We start from the raw sequence: 17,697 nt of genomic DNA, 5'->3' as shown, positions 1-17,697 counted from the left end.
ACGAGCTGGGAGTGGAGTAGCAATGGAACAGGATAGCAAAAACAAGGAAAGAGAAGATCTAGAAGCGACGATAAGCCCCCCCCCCTTTTTTTTTGGTGGTACCAGGGAGGGAATCCAGGGCCTTGCACATGCTAGGGATACATTCTAACACTGAGGCACATCCCCAGTCTTTCTGCCATACTTTTAACATTCTGGAAAAGGCAAAACTATGGGGAGAGTAAAAAGATCAGTGGTTGCCATGGGTTTCCAAGGAGAGAGGGAGGGATGACTCTAAGGTGCACACAGGATTTCAGGACAGTGAAACTACCCTTGGATATCATAATGGTGGACATATGGGACATGTGTCAAACCTGTAGAATGTGTAACACTGAGAGTAAGCCCTAGGATAAGCTAGTCCTGATGAACTCTGTTGATCATGATGCATCTGTACGTTCACAGCTCTGATAGGGGTGAAGCAGGTGGTGGGGAGCCTGGGGGAGGGGCAGGCAGGAACTCTCTGTACCTTCCTCATAAGTTTTGCTGTGAACCTAAAAACTGCTCCCCAAACTATCCTTAAAGAACCAAATTACCGAATTGTGCACTTTAATCAGGTGAGTTATATCAAGAAGGGAAGAAAAAGATACAAAGGAATTGGGCTGGGGATGTGGCTCAAGCGGTAGCGCGCTCGCCTGGCATGCATGCGGCCCGGGTTCGATCCTCAGCACCACACACAAACAAAGATGTTGTGTCCGCCAAAAACTGAAAAATAAATATTAAAAAATTCTCTCTCTCTCTCTCTCAAATACACACACACACACACACACACACACACACACACACACACACACACACAAAGGAATCAAGATCCTGAAGGCAGGTGTAGAAGCAGCAGCACGAGAGCAATGGGAGCACTCAAGCGAAAGATGAAGACTTTCCTGATTCAGGATAACTTTTTAACACAGAATAAGGTCTGAAATCACCTATGGAAAGAGTACCCCTCACACTGTGTATGGTCTAGGACAACCAGTGCCAGGGAATGACAGAGAGGTACTAACTCTCAAGGAAGACCAGAAACAATCTGGGTGCTTAGGACAACGTCACGAGTGGCTTCAAAGGGAAAAGCATTAGATGTCTTTGACAGTAAAGCTTTATACACACAAACAAAATGAAATGATGTGAAGATCATGGAGAAGAAAAACTGTTTCCTGGTCAGGAAAACCGTTTCACGTTGAATTCTGTTTCCTGAGTCCTTCCTGTGGACGTTTCCTACAGGATCCACTGAGGAAAGTCTTTGAAAGACCAGAACAGAGGTACAGACATGAGCCTAGAGAGGACGTGGAATATGAAGGTATTTACAGAATCAAGAAAAATAAAGCAAAAAGGGAAAGTATAGTAGGTGATGGCTGCTTCCTCCAGATACTGTGGATAAGAACAGCACAGCTGGTAGCTGGGGTGTGGCTCAGTGGTAAAGCACTTGCCTCCCACATGTGAAGCACTGAGTTTGATCCTCAGCACCACATAAAAGTAAATAAACAAAATACTTAGTCCATGCACAACTAAGAAATTAAAAAAAAAAGAAGAAGAACAGCATAGCTATCTTAAAACTGTGCGTGCATGTGTGTGTGTATGAATAAGTGTTAATGTTTTCTTTCTTTTTGAGACAGGGGCTCATTCTCTTGCCCAGGCAGTCTCAAACACCTAGGCTCAAGGGATCCTTCTGCCTCAGCCTGCCAGGGAGCTGGGACACTACGACGGTGGATACATGTCAAGCCTATAGAGAATACAACACTAAGAGTAAGCCCTAGTGTAAACTACCGACTCTGGGTAATTATGACCTGTCAGGAGGGTTTGACAATTACAATAAATGTTATCACTGTGAGAGGGGATGTAGTAGATAGTGGGGGAGGCTGGACACCAACCCTGCTTACAAATTTTTTTTTTTTTTTTTTTAGCTATTTGCAGTGAATAATGTTGGCCATGGTAGTGAGAACAGGTATTCTGAGCCCATGTGTGTAATATGGGAGAAAGCAATGATGCATTATAGCATATAGCATATTAATTAACCCTGTTTTCTAAAGAACCAAGATTCTCAGAATAGAAAAAAAAAAAAGAACATTCAGAGGTTGTAGTAGAGGGTAAGTACATTTCTAAGCCCTTAATTGGAACTGGAAGATTCAACAAAGAATTCATGAAGTATTTTCTGGGGTGGGAGGAGGAATTACAGGTATGAATCTATGGGGTATGTTTGTACAGGCATGTATGTACCTTCCGTCTCTGCGACTGTCCATAGGAGAAACCTAAAAACATAGACTCAGTCCAGAGGACATAAGGACATAAAAGAGAAGAGGTAAAATATAAAAGTCCACAGCCCTCAACTTGGACAAGAAACAACAGCAGGAATTCACAAGGATCTTATCCTAAAAAAAAAGAAAACCAATGGGCACAGTGGGCCAATGGCCAAGCCTCAATCCCAGGAATTTGGGCAGCAGACGTAAGAGGATGGTAGCTTCAAGGCTGGCTTGAACCTTAATGAGACCCTGTCTCCAAACAAAAAGAACTCCTGGATTCAATCCCCAGTACCAGGGGAGTGGGCCCCCACAAAAGCCAGTATATGTTGTATGTGTATTTATGTTAAAACAAACAGGACACCAATAGAACACCAGGACCTGTGACCAATCCTGTGGTCAGTGCCTAGGCTGTGGTCTTGAAATGACATTTCCTACTAAGAAAAAAAGAAACCAATAGAAGCAGATGTCCTGGGTTTGGTCCCTCTGGGTGCAGTAACATCCCAGGGAGCATGGGATTTTGTGTCCCAACAGACAAGAAGCTGCTGAATGCCAAAGGGAGCACAGTGAGGGACAGAGGCTCCCAAATGAGAAGGAAATGGCTCAGCCTCCAGGGCCTACATGTCTGGCAAACTCCCGTGTACCAGAGGGCCTGGTGGCCACAGTGCCCACTCACCCCCTTGGTCTGAACACAGGCACTGAGAACCTGGCTGAGAAAGGAGACACGCACAGCGAATGATAGGAAACCTTGCAGGGCATTACCTGAATTGCTCCCTGGCTTTTATAACCTCGGCCATAGTACCTTCCACCTCTACCAAACGTCCGTATCACTGGGGTGGAAATAACTCCTCTTGGACGCCTAGGTGAATAGAAAAGGACAAGAGTAAATGCACTTAAATTCATCACAGACAACATGTGCAATAACTTTAAGTGGATGTAAAGGTGTCTGATCTTATGCTCCGTAAAGGATCGAGTTTATTGAATATGGTCACGCTAAAATTTATTTAAGAAATCAATCTTATTTTCATCATATTCAAGGCTTTTGATTTAAAAATAGTTTAAAAATAGTCTTAAAAAGGCAACTGACTGGGGCTGGAGTTGTGGCTCAGTGGTAGAGCACTTGTCTAGCATGTGTGAGGCACTGGGTTCGATTCTCAGCACCACATATAAATAAGTAAATAAAATAAAATCCATGAACAACTAATAAAAATATTTTTAAAAAAGGCAACTGATTAGCTGAACGTGTGATTATTTGATAATGGTTAAAATACAAAATGAGCTGAGCATCACAGCGCACACCTGTAATCCCAGTGGCTTGGGAGGTTGAGGCAGGAGGATCACAAGTTCAAAGCCGGCCTCAGCCAAAAAAAAAAAAAAAAAAAAAGGGCTGGGGGTGTGGCTCAGTGCCGCCCTCCCTCCCCAGTTCAGTTCAATCCCTGGTACCTTAAAAAAAAAAAAAAAAAAATTTACATAATGCTATAATAGGATCTTATGATGTTAAAGTGTACGTAATGATACAAAAACATTCCTGTTAAGTTCATCATTTAAAAAAAAAGCAATTCAGGGGCTACTGTTTTGCACTAGACAAGATACATTTTCCTGGCCCAGAGCTTACCCTCTTGCTGGTCCTCCCACTGAGACCACTTGTAGTGGGAAGGGCCCTCGGCCTCCACGGCCCCGCCTACTTCCTGCCCAGTGGCCAACCACAGTGCCAGCAATTTCTAGTTTCCCTCCCTGAGAAGGTATAGGTTGGACTCCTGCACAAAAAATACACAAGAAGACAAAATCTTTATAATCACAGCATTAAAACTGGTAAAGAGAAACAAACAGGCAAATTCTTTTCAGTTCTGGTTTCTATTTAGGATGAAGCCATTTTATCTTGTTTGCAAAGACTCCTTTTTTAAATTATGTAGACTCTATGTACACACTGTGATTTTAAGCTGTTGGTTCCAACGGCAAGGGTGCAGGCCCTTCAGAGAAAGAGATTCAAGAAGGGACTCTGCAAACTCACATGTTTTTCTCTTTTTTGGGGTGGGGTGGGGGTTGGGGCAGCGTGCTAGGGATTGAATGCATGGCCTTGGGCATGCAAGGCAAACACTGTACCAACTGAGCTGTATCCCCAGCCCTCATGCTTTTCTGTTTAGGCAAATACTTCCAAGTTTACTTCTTTAGCCAAACATTATAGAAAATTATTAATAAATGAAACCCAAAGTTCAGAATATTAAGTAGTCACTGTATTTACCAACTTCTATTAATTATAGGTATCTTGAATGTTCAAAAGTTTTCTGACCTAAAATAATTCTCAAACTATTACCTGATAGAAAGAATTCTGATAAAATAAACCAGAGCCCCAAGATTTATGTTTTCTGCTGGGGGTGGATCATCACAAACCTTCCACCATATGGTGGGCTGGCAGGCCATGGCCACTGCAGTGACTGCGTAAGCAAAGGCCAACAGAACTCCAAGATAAAACTTAAGTTTTCTGGTAGCCACATGGAAAAAAAGTACAGACAGATGAAATAAGTTTTACTATTATATCTTTTTTTTTCTAATTTTTTTTAAAGAGAATTTTTAATATTTATTTTTTAGTTTTCGGCGGACACCACATCTTTGTTGGTATGTGGTGCTGAGGATCGAACCTGGGCCGCACGCATGCCAGGCGAGCGCGCCACCGCTTGAGCCACATCCCCAGCCCCAAGTTTTACTATTATATCTTATTTCACCCAAATAACATTATTTCAACATGTAATCAAGATAAAAAGTAAATGGACTACTTTACATCCATTTTTCTTTGAAATCTGGCGTACATCTGCACTTACTGGTCACAGCTGGAGTGCTCAGTGGTAGACGTGGCTACTATGCAGGACAGCCCAGGGTCTGGGTTTCAGACACCGTGGCAGGAAAGCCAGGAAGCCGGTTCCTTGGCCATCATTACCCACACTATCCAGAATGGTACCTGCCCTATCCTCACTCTTTTCCCCAACCACAGGCCAGCTTCAGTGGTCAGGTACTGCAAGGAGCTGAAGCACCTCAAGAAGCAGAGGACGGGGCTAGGGACATAGCTCAGTTGGAAGAGCGCTTGCCTCGCATGCACAAGGCCCTGGGTTCAACTCCCAGCACCACTACCACAAAAAAAAAAAAAAAAAAAGAAGAAGAAGAAGAAGAAGAAGCAGAGGCTGCAGGGCCGTGAGGTCCAAGAACAATGGCCATGGAACAGAAAAGCCTTGTGGGAGGCTAGGAGACATAGGAAGAGGGGCCTTCTGGGCTGCAGACGAGCGGACCCACAGTCATATCTCCTGCCTCCTAGCATACCATACCTCCTGCCCAGGTCACTGAGTGGAGAAAATATTGCCCCTCCCGCCCCCCGCCCAGAGAAAGGCTTGCCTACCCTAAAGGTTATTCCAGATTTGTCAGAACAATCCTGCAATGTGACTTGATGGCCAGATTTAGACCTGCAGTCTAAAGCCGAAGTCACAAGTTTCAAATGACAGCAGCATCACAAGATAGTAAAAAGACTTTTCTCTCCCTGGAAAGACTAACTCAAATAAAAAGAGAAGCAACAGGAATTTCAAGTAAACTAACTTATTTATATACTAGACACCAGATCTTTCTTTCAAAATGTTTTCATGAAATGAACTGTGACAGCCTTTTTGTCAGGAGTTCTGTGCCTACAACCATCTTCTACACAAGTGTGAGCACCTTGACCAGGAGAGGGTTGCTTGGGTGCTGGTCAGGTCACCCAGGTGCACAAAAGTGCTCGGCTCTAGGTGGTTTACCCTGAAAGGAAAGATGACCACCACAGGGCCACTCCGGAGACCTGAGGGCAGGGAGTCGGGTCAGGGACCCATGAGAAAGGGAGCTCTGATGGAGCAGGTGGCTCACGAGGACAGTCAGGGAAGGCGCGGGATGATGGAGCAGAGGAAGGGCTGGCAGGCGGGAGCTCTGGGAGGGGTGAGTGTAATTACCGCCCTGGGACTTGCTAGTCCTGCTGCTGTCACTGCCTGAGAAGGCTCCGCAGTGTCCAGATGCTGCCGCCACCCGGAAGGCACGGTAAGGGCCTGATGCTACCGTTTCCCCATAGGGGCCGCCAAAGCCACAGACTCCTGTGGGGACCAGGGTAGAGAGAGACAGGGAGAAGCATGAGGGACAGGGGTCAGCCCCCACCCCCCCTGCTTGGTGTGAGACCTGGCAGAGTGACCCCCATCTCCTTAAGCTGCAGGGAAGGGGTATCCTGGCCCCCCTCACCACCTTATTGCCTTGCACCCTTTGCACCCAGAGGCCACCACTGCAGGCCACCTTCCCTGCAGCAAGTCATCCAACAGGGTGCTAGCCAGGGGATCACACTAGGCCCCAGGAGGCGGATGTTGGAAGACGGCTTTCTCGCACCCAGGTGGATTACTTTCCCACACTGCACACAGGAGGAAAAAAACATCTTCAAAACATGAGCAGCGCTGTAAGCTACATTCCCGGATTTTAGATCAACCCTCTATAACAGCGCTGGTGGCTGCCATCCTCCCTTCTTACAACCACCTCTGGGGTCTAGCTCACTCTTTGCTGATTCAAAGAAATACTACTGTGGCCCTCCCAAGACTGACAATTACCCGGGCTTTGCATGGCAGGCTACATCCCACTAGGAGGACAACATGTCCCATTTCCACCCAACAGCGTGCCAACCCGTGACTCACCTGCAAAGCCTCTGCCCCTGCCCTGAGACGGGGGGACGGGCCCGAAGTGCCGAGGGTACACAGATGCGGGGTAGAAGGGCAGAGCAGGCGGTGGCGGGAAGGGGAGTGGGTGGTTCTGCCGGGAGAAGTTGAGCCCCTCCAGAACACTCTGCCGCATCTTCTCTACCTTGGCGGCCTGCTCAGCCTGGAAGGCAAGGACCCGGCAGGTGAAAATGCCACTCAAGAGTCGTGACCAGATGTGAACGAGCACTGACAGATTAAAACATGCAGACTCACTGCTGGGAGTCCTGTCTGCACACCCCTCTACTTGCTGACGTTTATCTGTAACCACCCAAATCAATCCTTGGCCATTCGCAGTCCTGTGTGGAGCATGGGGTGGCATATGAGCCCAGATGAGATGAAACAGGACAACACCGACCTGCCAGACTCAGCTCATGTTGAAAATGAGCATCCTCTTTGTGGCCTGTTTAGTGACTTCTTGTTTGCAATCTGTCCTTGCAGTTGGTGGTTTTGGTGTTTAGGATGGACCCCAGTGCCGAGGCGCTGCCCAGTGTTTCTCAGCACACCCGGGACTAGACGTGCCGGTGTCAGAGCAGCTTCCTGCAGCTGGAGTTACAGTGCTGCTGGTCATGAGCTTGAAGGCCACGAATGGACAGTATGTATTAAATGAGGTGTCTGTAAGCAGAAACCCTCTAGGAACAAGGTTCTGAGCTGACTGAGGCAAATGTGCAGGTGGAATCTTGCAGGCACCTAATCCTAAATTTCCGAGGAGAAATGGTTCATACTCGCTAATTCAGGGTCTGAGGAGAATTCTGGAAGCTAACTACCAGGAGTAATGAGGATCAAAGGCCTACTGGGCGAGGCCCTCTCACAGGTTTCATGGTGAGTACGGTATAGAAGACGACATAGTCAGCCGGTGCACCGTATTTCATTAAGGTCAGGGGAGGCTGTCCCGCCCAACATACCTGACCATCACAGAGGTCGATGAGTGGGGTCTTTTCCCGGCTGGCTTTGAGGAGTTTGGACTGGAAGAGCTTCCCATCGAAATACATCCAAGGACAACAGTGTTCCCAGGGGATGGGCTGTCCACACGCATCATTGGCAAACAATGCCATGTCTACTCCACTCATGAAGAGAGCTGACAGTTGAATTCCTCGGGGGTCTAGGTTCTCAATCTTTAAATTGAAAAGAGTGATTTCTATGGAATAAGAGCACTTCAATATTCTCCCACTGTCCCACTGCTCTCCAAAGTTAATAGAGATCACTCCTCAATAAAAGGGTACCACTAAGCAGTCCTAATTTGACCTAGCACTGATCTTATTTAAATAGAATTACTTCTTATTATTTAGCATATTTAAATTTAAGAACATGTTTCATGAACATACTGAAGTATTCCAGCTTGGCATCTGAAATCATCACCTAGAGTGTATAAGTACTGTATTTAAGGCAGGACGTTACAAGGGGACCAACGATGCGTGCGTGGTCCCCTCAGCAGCTGGGACTCTCACGATCCCTTCACGAAATAACACCTCAGATCTGAACACAGGTCAGGTAAATTACCTGGGATAATTTCATTCAGAAATAAATTTGTATTTTGTTTTTATTTTTATATGTTTATGTTTCAGATAGCTACTTATTAAAGAAATTGTCAAAACATTTCAGGAGACATGAATAGCTTATAAATGAAAGAACAAAACAAGAGAACTACTGTACTGAACCACGAGCACTACAGAATTTGCACAGCTTGTACGTCATGTGTGAGTGATGATGCCTGCTCTGCCCAGAGCCCTTTCCTCTCCCAGGACAGGTTGGGCAAGAGACTCAATGGAATATACAGTCAACTCTTGATCATCTGACAGAAAGACCTTGTTTGTGGATTATCCAGGATAGTTTTTAAACTCTGCTCGTTTCTATCTTCTACCTGGATGGCTTCTCAAGAACGCAGTCTTTATGGGGCATCAGTCTAAATAATGCCTAAAGGTGGCAATAAAATGGTTTCGTAAAAGAGGAAAAAACAGACCATTCTGGTGCCAAATGCTAATGAAATTTATGATTAGCTGCTATTTCGTGCTGTTTATGTCAGCTTTTCCCATTATTAGCCAACACTGTTTTCTAACCTTTTTAAAAATTTTAAGTCAATGCAAATGAACTTCCAAAATAAGTCTGCTCACAATAAAAGTGGTTCATCTACATTTCCTGACCCAACTGTGCAGCATGCCAGCTCCTCCGTGCCCCATGCATTACTGGGAAGCAGCTGGGGCTGGATGATGGAATTAGACATATATTCATTATTTATGTGTATTGTGGAGAAAGAGAGGGTCTAATCGGAACAAAATGGAGAAAATCTATTTTATTTATTTAGATACCAGCCACCCTATCTCTGAGCTGTACAAAAGAAGAAAAATCATCATGACAGAAAGAGGGAAGCGGCTCTGCTGGAGAGGGGTTTAAAGCAGAGGTGGAGCCTGATGAGTAAACAGGGCCACCCCAGGACACTGGTCCCCTGTTCTCTTGCATTTTGGGACAGTGACCACAAAACACTTCCAGCCAGGTGAGGGCCCACCACTTTTGGCCCAGGGCCTCATCCCCCACTTGGCCCACATCAGAGAGCAGAGGATCTGGGTCAAGGGCGAATGCAAGAGGTGAATGGGCCTGACGGAGCTCTGAAGAGGTCTGCCTCTGTCCAAGCGTCCTGCATAGAATGCCATGCTCGGCCATGGATCGTGGCTGGTCACCTCCAGACACAAACCCCTGCTAACACCCTGGTAAACTGCCATCTGCACTGTGAGTTAAAAAACCCTCAGCAGGTGCACACAGCATGGAGGGGTGGTGTGAGGCAGCACTGTGTATAAACATGCATGTATCAACCAACTTCAATACTGGTTGATAGCTATTTTTCATGAATTTAAAAAATGATGTTTATAGTTTAATTTTCAATTTCAGGAATAACAATTAGAATTAATTTAAAAGTTCTCAAAAGCTACGTTAAAAATGTTTTTGGAGTGGGGGCAGGGGGAACTGGGCTTGAACCCAGTGATGTTCTGCCATTGAGCTACATCCCAGCACTTTTTACTTTTTATTTTGAGACAGGGTCTTGCTAAGTTTTCCAGGCTGGCCTCCAACTGGCAAGATCCTCCTGCCTCAGCCACCCAAGTCACTAGGATTACAGGTGTGTGCCACTGCAGTCAGCCCTTTGAAAATTATTTAAAACTTACATTTGCATAATATTTTTCTTTCCCTAAATGTTTACTGTGCAAATAATAATGTGATACTTGTAGGGAACTTAAAAAAAGATGTATCAGACACCACCCTTTTTTTCAAACATGTACTTTTATGTGTCCTACCTCATTTCCATCTCTCAATACCTATAGGACACATGGACTTCTAACAGTATTCCACTGTAATAGACAGTCACAGACTTCAAGGTCACAGAGACTGCAGAACCCCAATCTGAACCCTTGACTATAGAAATATCTGCAGTAATATTCATATTCGAATCTTATTCTCTTATATAAACTGAGATAAAATATTCAGCATTATCCAAAGTTCCTCAGCTAGAGAAACAGAGAAAAAATTCTGACTTTATGGGAAATACACACATGAAACTTGATCTATCTCAGAACCCAAATCCAGCACAGTGACTCTGTGTGTCCTCTAACTACGGGGCACAGACTCTTACTGTAATTTGTCATATTTACCTATATGCAAAATAATTCTTACAGGTATCACAGACATGCTGCACGCCCCTAATACTGCCTTTAAAGCTCTTCATTTTCCATCTTTTATATTCTGCACTTGGCATGTGAAACTGTTAAAAAGAATTTAAGGCAATTATAGGGATGTCAAGAACAAGGGAGAAGAAACTGGACAGACATTACAACTGGACAAAGTTCCTTCTCCTCGTCCTTTACCCACCCTCCTAGAAACCCAGGCTCAGGGCTCATTTTACCTTAATTACACTCATGCTGTTAACCTAGGAGAAGGGCTTAAAAATATAAAAAGAAAAAAATGAGGGTCATCAGTCACTGTCACAGGTGTTCAAGGAACCACACAGAACTCTCAATTATTCATGAACATGGCAGACGGAGAAAGCATGGATGAAATGAAATTCTTAAAAAATTCATTTAAGGTAATGGTTGCAATGTCTTTTCCCACTGAACCTCCCCGCAGAAAAGCTAACAAGAGCCCAAGCTGTCAGAACTGGGTCCGTTCTTCCTCTTTTCTTCCACTGATGGCAAAGCATGTGGTGGACACTAAGGGGAGAAGAAAGAGGGGCCTGGGCAATCCACAAACTGGTCACGGCCCCGACACAGGAGCAGCGACAGTCAAGAGGCGACTGTGTCTTAAACAGTGAAATGGCATCTCACAGGAAAGGACTGTCATTGCTTTTGCTATGCTGGAAAACTTTAATGTTTACATGAAAAGGCAATTTTAATTTTAATTTTCCACCACTGAATTTTGGAACCATTGGCTCTGCCTATGAATTTTGGTTAGCACTGAAATAAGGATTGTTCTGGTTCTGATTCTCGGTCTGATCGCTGAGAGGAGCTTAAATCTTTACAAAACAAATGACTGCCTTCCCCTCAAACGCTTTTTCCTCACAGCTCTTCCAGAGTCTGCACCGATCCTGACAATGACGCTGTTCCAGTGTAGGCTGTGCTCTTAACCGGGACTGTCGCCCTGCACACAAGAAGACCCCGGGCAGCAATGAGTGAGACAGAAGGCAGCCGCACATGGAATGTGTCCCATACAGCTCTAGAAATGCCTGGCCTCAGATGAAGAACCGGGAGAAAACCATGAAGGCACTAAGACCTCAAAAGAACCAAAATGAAAGCTTTGAGTGACTGGGTTTCAAAAGTTATATCCTGTGTGTGGATCGGAAAATGAAAAGGATATGGGAAATAAGATGGACTTGGTTAAAGTAACTTGATGGTGAATAAAGCTTGGTGGGCATACCTGGTCCCTGGCGGTGTGACTTTCAGAACTGGGATGTCAGTACTGAAGGAATAATCTATACAAGAGAAACAGGAGGAGAGGTAGGGGGTGGCACCACACTCTAGGAAAGTGTTTCCACCCCCTGAAGCACAGCCTGCAGCGCGCACGGTGGTGACGGCACCGGGGAGGACCTGACTGGGCCCGCCACACTGCCTGACACCAGAAACAAAAGCGTTAAAGACAATAACAATTTCTGCCTAACAAACAGAAAAGTTGATCCACAAAGTAAAGAACACAATTTGAGGGGTTTCTACGTTTTGGCTTTGTACTTAGCTTGTTTCAAAGTCATCAGAAGCCTCAGGTGAGCTCCACTCTGCACCAAATTTTGCAATTTAACACAGTAATTTAGGGAAAACCAGACATTTATTGAGCACCACCTGTTGAATACTGAACTTCTATAAAGCAAGTCTAAAATTCCTCTGCAGGGCAAGATGCGTTCATAAAGAACAGCAAAAAGATCTAAAAGCGAAGGCAATTTTGTCAAAGGAAACTAACTGATTATAAATCAAACTTTGTAAAAATAAATAAATGAATAAATAAACAAATAATAAAAAACAAATAACAGATGGCAAAGAAAAAACAAAACCCTGTGCATTAAAAAGAAAAGGCAGACCTATGAGTTTGGCTAACTTTGAAGTCTTGAACATTCTAACATTTAATAGAAATTAGAAAGCAATTAACAATTGTGAACACAGCAACTAATAAAAGTGTACTGAAAAAGATGTGCACACTCAAAAACTGGGTGACAACTTAGAGAAAACAAACCTTGTCAAAACAAAGAACAAAAGGAACTGCTAGAAGGCAAAATTAAAAGGAATATGATGTTAAACGCTGACTAAAAAGGGCACTGGGAGGATGGTGTCACGTGGTTCCTCAAGTGGCTGTTTTAAAAGGGATTTTACAAAACTAGAAGGGCAAAGAACATTTTTTAGAGAAAACTAAAGTTGTGACTAGGAACAATGGAATGAAATAAGAAAAAGAATCCTGGCTAGATGTTAGAAAATCCTTAAGATCAAGCCCTCCCACGATTTGGAATCCCCTCTTAAAATAAAAAAGAGAAGTTTATTTCCTGATGTGAAAAACAAGAATAAACACCCACTGGTAAATGAGGGAAAATCTTTCTCTCAAGGTGGAACTGATCATTTCCAACTGGGGATGGCAAATCTATATAACTAGGTAGGAATGGCCCTTTTGCCCTGAAGGCTCTTGATTCACATCGAATTAGTATCATTAGTTTAGTGCACAGAGCAAGTCTGCCTGGTAAAGGTTAGCTGTGTTACACCAAAACTCAAAGCAAAACTTCCCGAGACAGGCTGGCACACTACCTTGAGCTCCTGTAGCTGGTCTGGCTCGTAGAGTTTGGGGGACAGCGCTTGGGCCAGGAAGGCGTCCAGCTCCTGACGCCGTAGGATTCGAGCTCCCGGCCACTGCACCATATACCTAGGGAGAGACAGAAACACCGGGCATGATTGTGTGGTCAAACCTAGTGAGAGGGTCTAAGCACATTTGGGATGATGTGATCACTGAGAAAGCTCCGAAGGCTTTTTTTTATCCAGCCTGTTTTCACAAGATGATGCCAATTAGAAATGAAAATGTAGTCATCGTCCAGGCTGACTGGAATGGTTTACTTTAATTAAAAATGGCACCTTAAAAAAAAAAAAAGGCATCTAAATTGTATATACTGAAGACTACCTCCTCAGTAACACCCCTACCCCAAGTTCTGGGGATTGAACTCAGGGGCCCTCAAACACTGAGCTACCTCCCCAGCTCCTCTCAGGTTTTTAAGAGACAGGGTCTTGCTGAATCACCCAGACTGGGCCTCTTGATCCTCCTGCCTCAGCTCCCAGAGCACCTGGGATTACAAGTGTGTGCATGTCCCACTATGGCTGCCACCGGTGATTTTTGATACAACTTGACTCTCGTGAAACATTTAAAACGCGGAAAGTACACTACAGACACCAATTCACATGATTGGTTCATTTTAATTCAGGCCAGGATGCCCTGGAGGCAGAACCTAGGTCACAATAAGAAAGATTAATCTCATGAGTGAAGAAGGGCTTCTCAGCAGCCGCCCAACAAGGGATAAGGCACAGGCGGGTCCACGGGGGTTGCCGGGGAAATGCACAGGATGCTCACCAAAGCCCACCCCCTTCAAATGAGGAGCACCCTGGTGTGGGTAGCTGAGGGGAAAACAACACCCAAATCTTCAATATCAGCTAGAACAGATCTGCCAAGAGCAATGGGCTTCCTGTTTCTGTGGCAACACTGCTCAAGAGACAAATAATGTTGTTTCACTACACAGGACACAATCCCAGGTAATGTCCAGAGAAAATGAAATGCTAACCGTACAACTGAGTCACAAACCTGCAAGTCCAACGATCCCAATTCTCTTCATTCAACCAACCTGCAGGTGATCTGATCAAGTTGCCAGCTGATCACTAAAAATAACTTCTGATGACAGAATGCTATATGATCTCTTGAGAACAACTCTAAGGAGTCTGGAGAAAAGTGACATGCCTAACAAGGCTCGTTCCACCCCCACCTGCTGAGTCAATTTTTTCAGGGCTTAAAACCAAGTTTACAAAAACCCAGGTCTGGGTTGGTGCTGAACCTAAACTCCTTTTTATAATAATTGATCCATGGTAATACAGAATAAGCAAAGAGATGTAGGTTCCACACCTATAAACCCATTAAGAGCACGTTCCTATTTATTTAAATATTTTACACATATAAACTCATTCACTGTCCTAGCAAGAATGATTACCATCTCATTCTAGAGATGGGTAAACAGAGGCATGGGGAGCTTATAAAATTATGTGGCAAAAGCAGGGAAATATAATTTCTTTTTCCTTCCTTCCTTCTTTCTTTTTTTGGTACTGAGCATTGAACCCAAGAGCACTTGACCACTGAGCCACATTCCCAGCTCTTCCCAACCCCTTTTTGAGATAGGGTCTAAGTTGCTGAGGGCCTTGCTAAGTTACCGAGGCTGGTCTTGAGCCTCCTGCTTCAGTCTCCCAAGTAGCTAGGATTATAGGTGTGCACTACCACACCCAACTCCAGGAAATGCAAGTTCAAGATGAACAAATAGTAAATGTGTCTATCATATTTAAATAAAAGAGTGGCCTAAAACTTTTATTTAAGTAAACTGTCAACATTTGTAATGAGGAAATATACATCCTTTCATTTGAGCACCACAAGCCTTAAATACAATGGTCTTTCTGAGTTGAGTTTTAATCAGGGCTTGATGCAAGAAAAGAGTTAGCTCAGTGGTAAAGCATTGCCTACCATGATGAGGCCCTGTGTTCCATCCCTAACCAACAAAAACAATGACTAGGACTGGGGACATAGCTCAGTTGGTAGAGTGCTTGCCTCACATGCACAAGGCCCTGGGTTCAATCCCCAGCACCATACACACTGCGGGGGGGGGGGGGGGGGGTGTGGTGTGAGGGTGTATCAGTCCTCAGAGTTGTTTGGAAAAAAACAAAACAAAACACAACACTGTGGAGAAGGTTATGCTCAATTATACAATGTGCTTTGTCTTCAGGATCATGGTTTATGTTCTTTTAACTTTTTAATTTTTGTTTTGTGTTTGTTTTTATTTTGTTTAAACTGTGTTAAAATACACAGCTTAAATGTACACCTTTTCCCAGATATCAAGTGTCCATTTTAGTGGCCCTGGGTACAGTCACAGTATCCTGAAGCCACCAATCCTCCCAAAGCCAAACTGAAACTTTGACCCTCAGGTACTACTTCCCCAGAGCACTGAACCAGGCTGGTTTTCTGGAGATCTTCCCTGTTTTTCTGACAGGGAAGCCGCTCAGAACTCAACACAGCTGCAGGAATACGCGTGTACTGGGCAGAATTCTGTTTCCACCATTTGGCGCTCTGAACCAAAGGTAGCATCCGCTCTTCTCAGGGGCAGATGTTAGAAGAATACATGGACATAAACGCATGGGTCAGTCATCAAGACCCACAGGCAGCAGTCACAGCGACCCACTCACTCCTGTTTCATTCATTTAGGCTGCTCCTACCTACACTACTCCTCTACAGAATGTCTTTGGATCCCTTTTACACTGCCAAATCTACCTGTGCAATTTCTGGAACAATTCTCTGGATGTTCTTTTCCATGCAACTGAGCAGAGTGTAAATATGTTACGTGAAGAGCTTATCAGCAATGGACCTTGGGAAAGCTAGTTACCCTTCTTGTCTTTTCTTTCTTACCATGGAAGGATAAGGACCGTCTCGATTGTTCTGGAGTCTTCTAAGGCTGATCTCCTTTCACTGCCCTTCTCAAACAGGGAAGCTGGGGAAAGCCAGAGCTCCAAGAGCAGAGCAGGGGCCCTTACACACCCCTGGGGACAGCGCGGCCTGCACTCCATTGAGGGAGCACAGCTGGTATGATCTGCAGCATGTCCACACACACACACACACTGGCCTGAGGGCCATTCTGGTGCCTCGAGCTTGCCCTCCCTGATAACTCACGTTGACTCTAGCCCTTCCAGGAGTCCCCAAAGTCTGTCTTTCCACCTTGGAGGAGGACCTGATCGACTTTGTCCACATGTTTCTCCAAGACCTTCCAGGCTGGAACGTGGCTCAGTGATTGAACACTTGCCTACCATGCATGAGGCATGAGTTTGATCCTTGGCACCACAATTAACAAAACCAAAAAACCTTCTGCCTTCACAGTCATGCCATGACAACTTGTGCTCTGATTCCCTCCTCTCTCTGCTGCTGAAATTCTAGAGACTGAACTGACACTTTTCTTTTATGCACCTCAACTGCTGCCACAATGTAACATTTAACACTGGAGTACCCCAGCAACTTTACCAAGGAGCCAAGATTAACAGCAGTAGCAAAGACAAAACTGCCTTTTGGAGCCTTGAGAAGATGCCAACCCTTCTGTGGTGTTCCACCAGAGTGTACAGGCTGAATCAAATCGCAAAGAAAATACCTGTCAAGTCTACAACAACAGTTTACATAGGAGTTGAAAAACTACAGCCACAGGCTGGCTCCTGTATTTGTGAATAAGCTTTTACTGGAGGCCTGCCTCTCCTGTCCATCCTGTGGTCTTGCCTGTGTCTCCTCCTGGAAATAGCATCGAGAAGAGCATGAGGTAGTTCCTGCCAAGGAAAGGGTTCACACTGCAGCCAGTAAGGTAGAAGTGCAGAGGTGAGAGTGGGCACAGAGTGAGCCTCCATGTGGCACCAGCCAGATGAGAGGCTGAGGGAGCCAAGAGCCAGGATACAAGGGCAGTCGGAGTCTATGCTGCAACACCAAGGAACACACACTGGGACTTGCAGCTGAAGCGTGGACATCAAGCTCCACTCCTGACCAATGCTGTTCAGCGGCACCTGTATACTATACTATATCCCCCATCTGGGGTCCAATGTACTCTTGCATCAGGTGGACAGTGAGTACTATATATCAGGTACTATATATCACCTCACTTTTGCTGGGTTGATCTCAGAGCACCCAAAGTCCTCATCTTAAACTTTCACTAATGTCAAGTACTAATGATAAAAACATGTCTTCAGTTGAATTTTCCAGCATAGAAAAACCTAGTCAGAGAACGTTAACCAACTGGCACACTATGTTCTAAGCTGATATTCTCGCCTTCAACAAGTTATTGGCCTTGAATTTTGTTTCAAATTTAAGAAACTTCAGGAATAAGAATAGAAAGAAAGCTCTATCTCTGCCTTCCTAAAGCCCGGTAGGAGGGGCGCAAAGGGCCATCAGGACCTGCATGAAGATGG

General features: G+C 44.9%; 1 protein-coding gene across 1 annotated transcript in view; it reads right to left on the bottom strand.

Moving 5' to 3' along the window:
- Fam120a (family with sequence similarity 120 member A) overlaps nucleotides 1-17,697 on the bottom strand; it is a 100,721-nt gene that overhangs the window by 1,981 nt on the left and 81,043 nt on the right. Inside the window, exons 12-17 of the mRNA XM_026406929.2 lie at nucleotides 13,270-13,384; nucleotides 7,915-8,124; nucleotides 6,950-7,133; nucleotides 6,230-6,367; nucleotides 3,880-4,021; nucleotides 3,027-3,123 (exon numbers count right to left, since the gene is read on the bottom strand). Of these exons, the coding sequence (XP_026262714.1) occupies nucleotides 3,027-3,123; nucleotides 3,880-4,021; nucleotides 6,230-6,367; nucleotides 6,950-7,133; nucleotides 7,915-8,124; nucleotides 13,270-13,384 (886 nt within the window). The remainder of the gene's footprint in view (nucleotides 1-3,026; nucleotides 3,124-3,879; nucleotides 4,022-6,229; nucleotides 6,368-6,949; nucleotides 7,134-7,914; nucleotides 8,125-13,269; nucleotides 13,385-17,697) is intronic.

The sequence above is a fragment of the Urocitellus parryii genome, chromosome 13 (assembly GCF_045843805.1).
Source record: "Urocitellus parryii isolate mUroPar1 chromosome 13, mUroPar1.hap1, whole genome shotgun sequence".
NCBI classification, from domain to species: Eukaryota; Metazoa; Chordata; class Mammalia; order Rodentia; family Sciuridae; genus Urocitellus; species Urocitellus parryii.
Note: the sequence above shows the minus strand (reverse complement) of the source record. Positions and strands in the feature narration are given on the sequence as shown.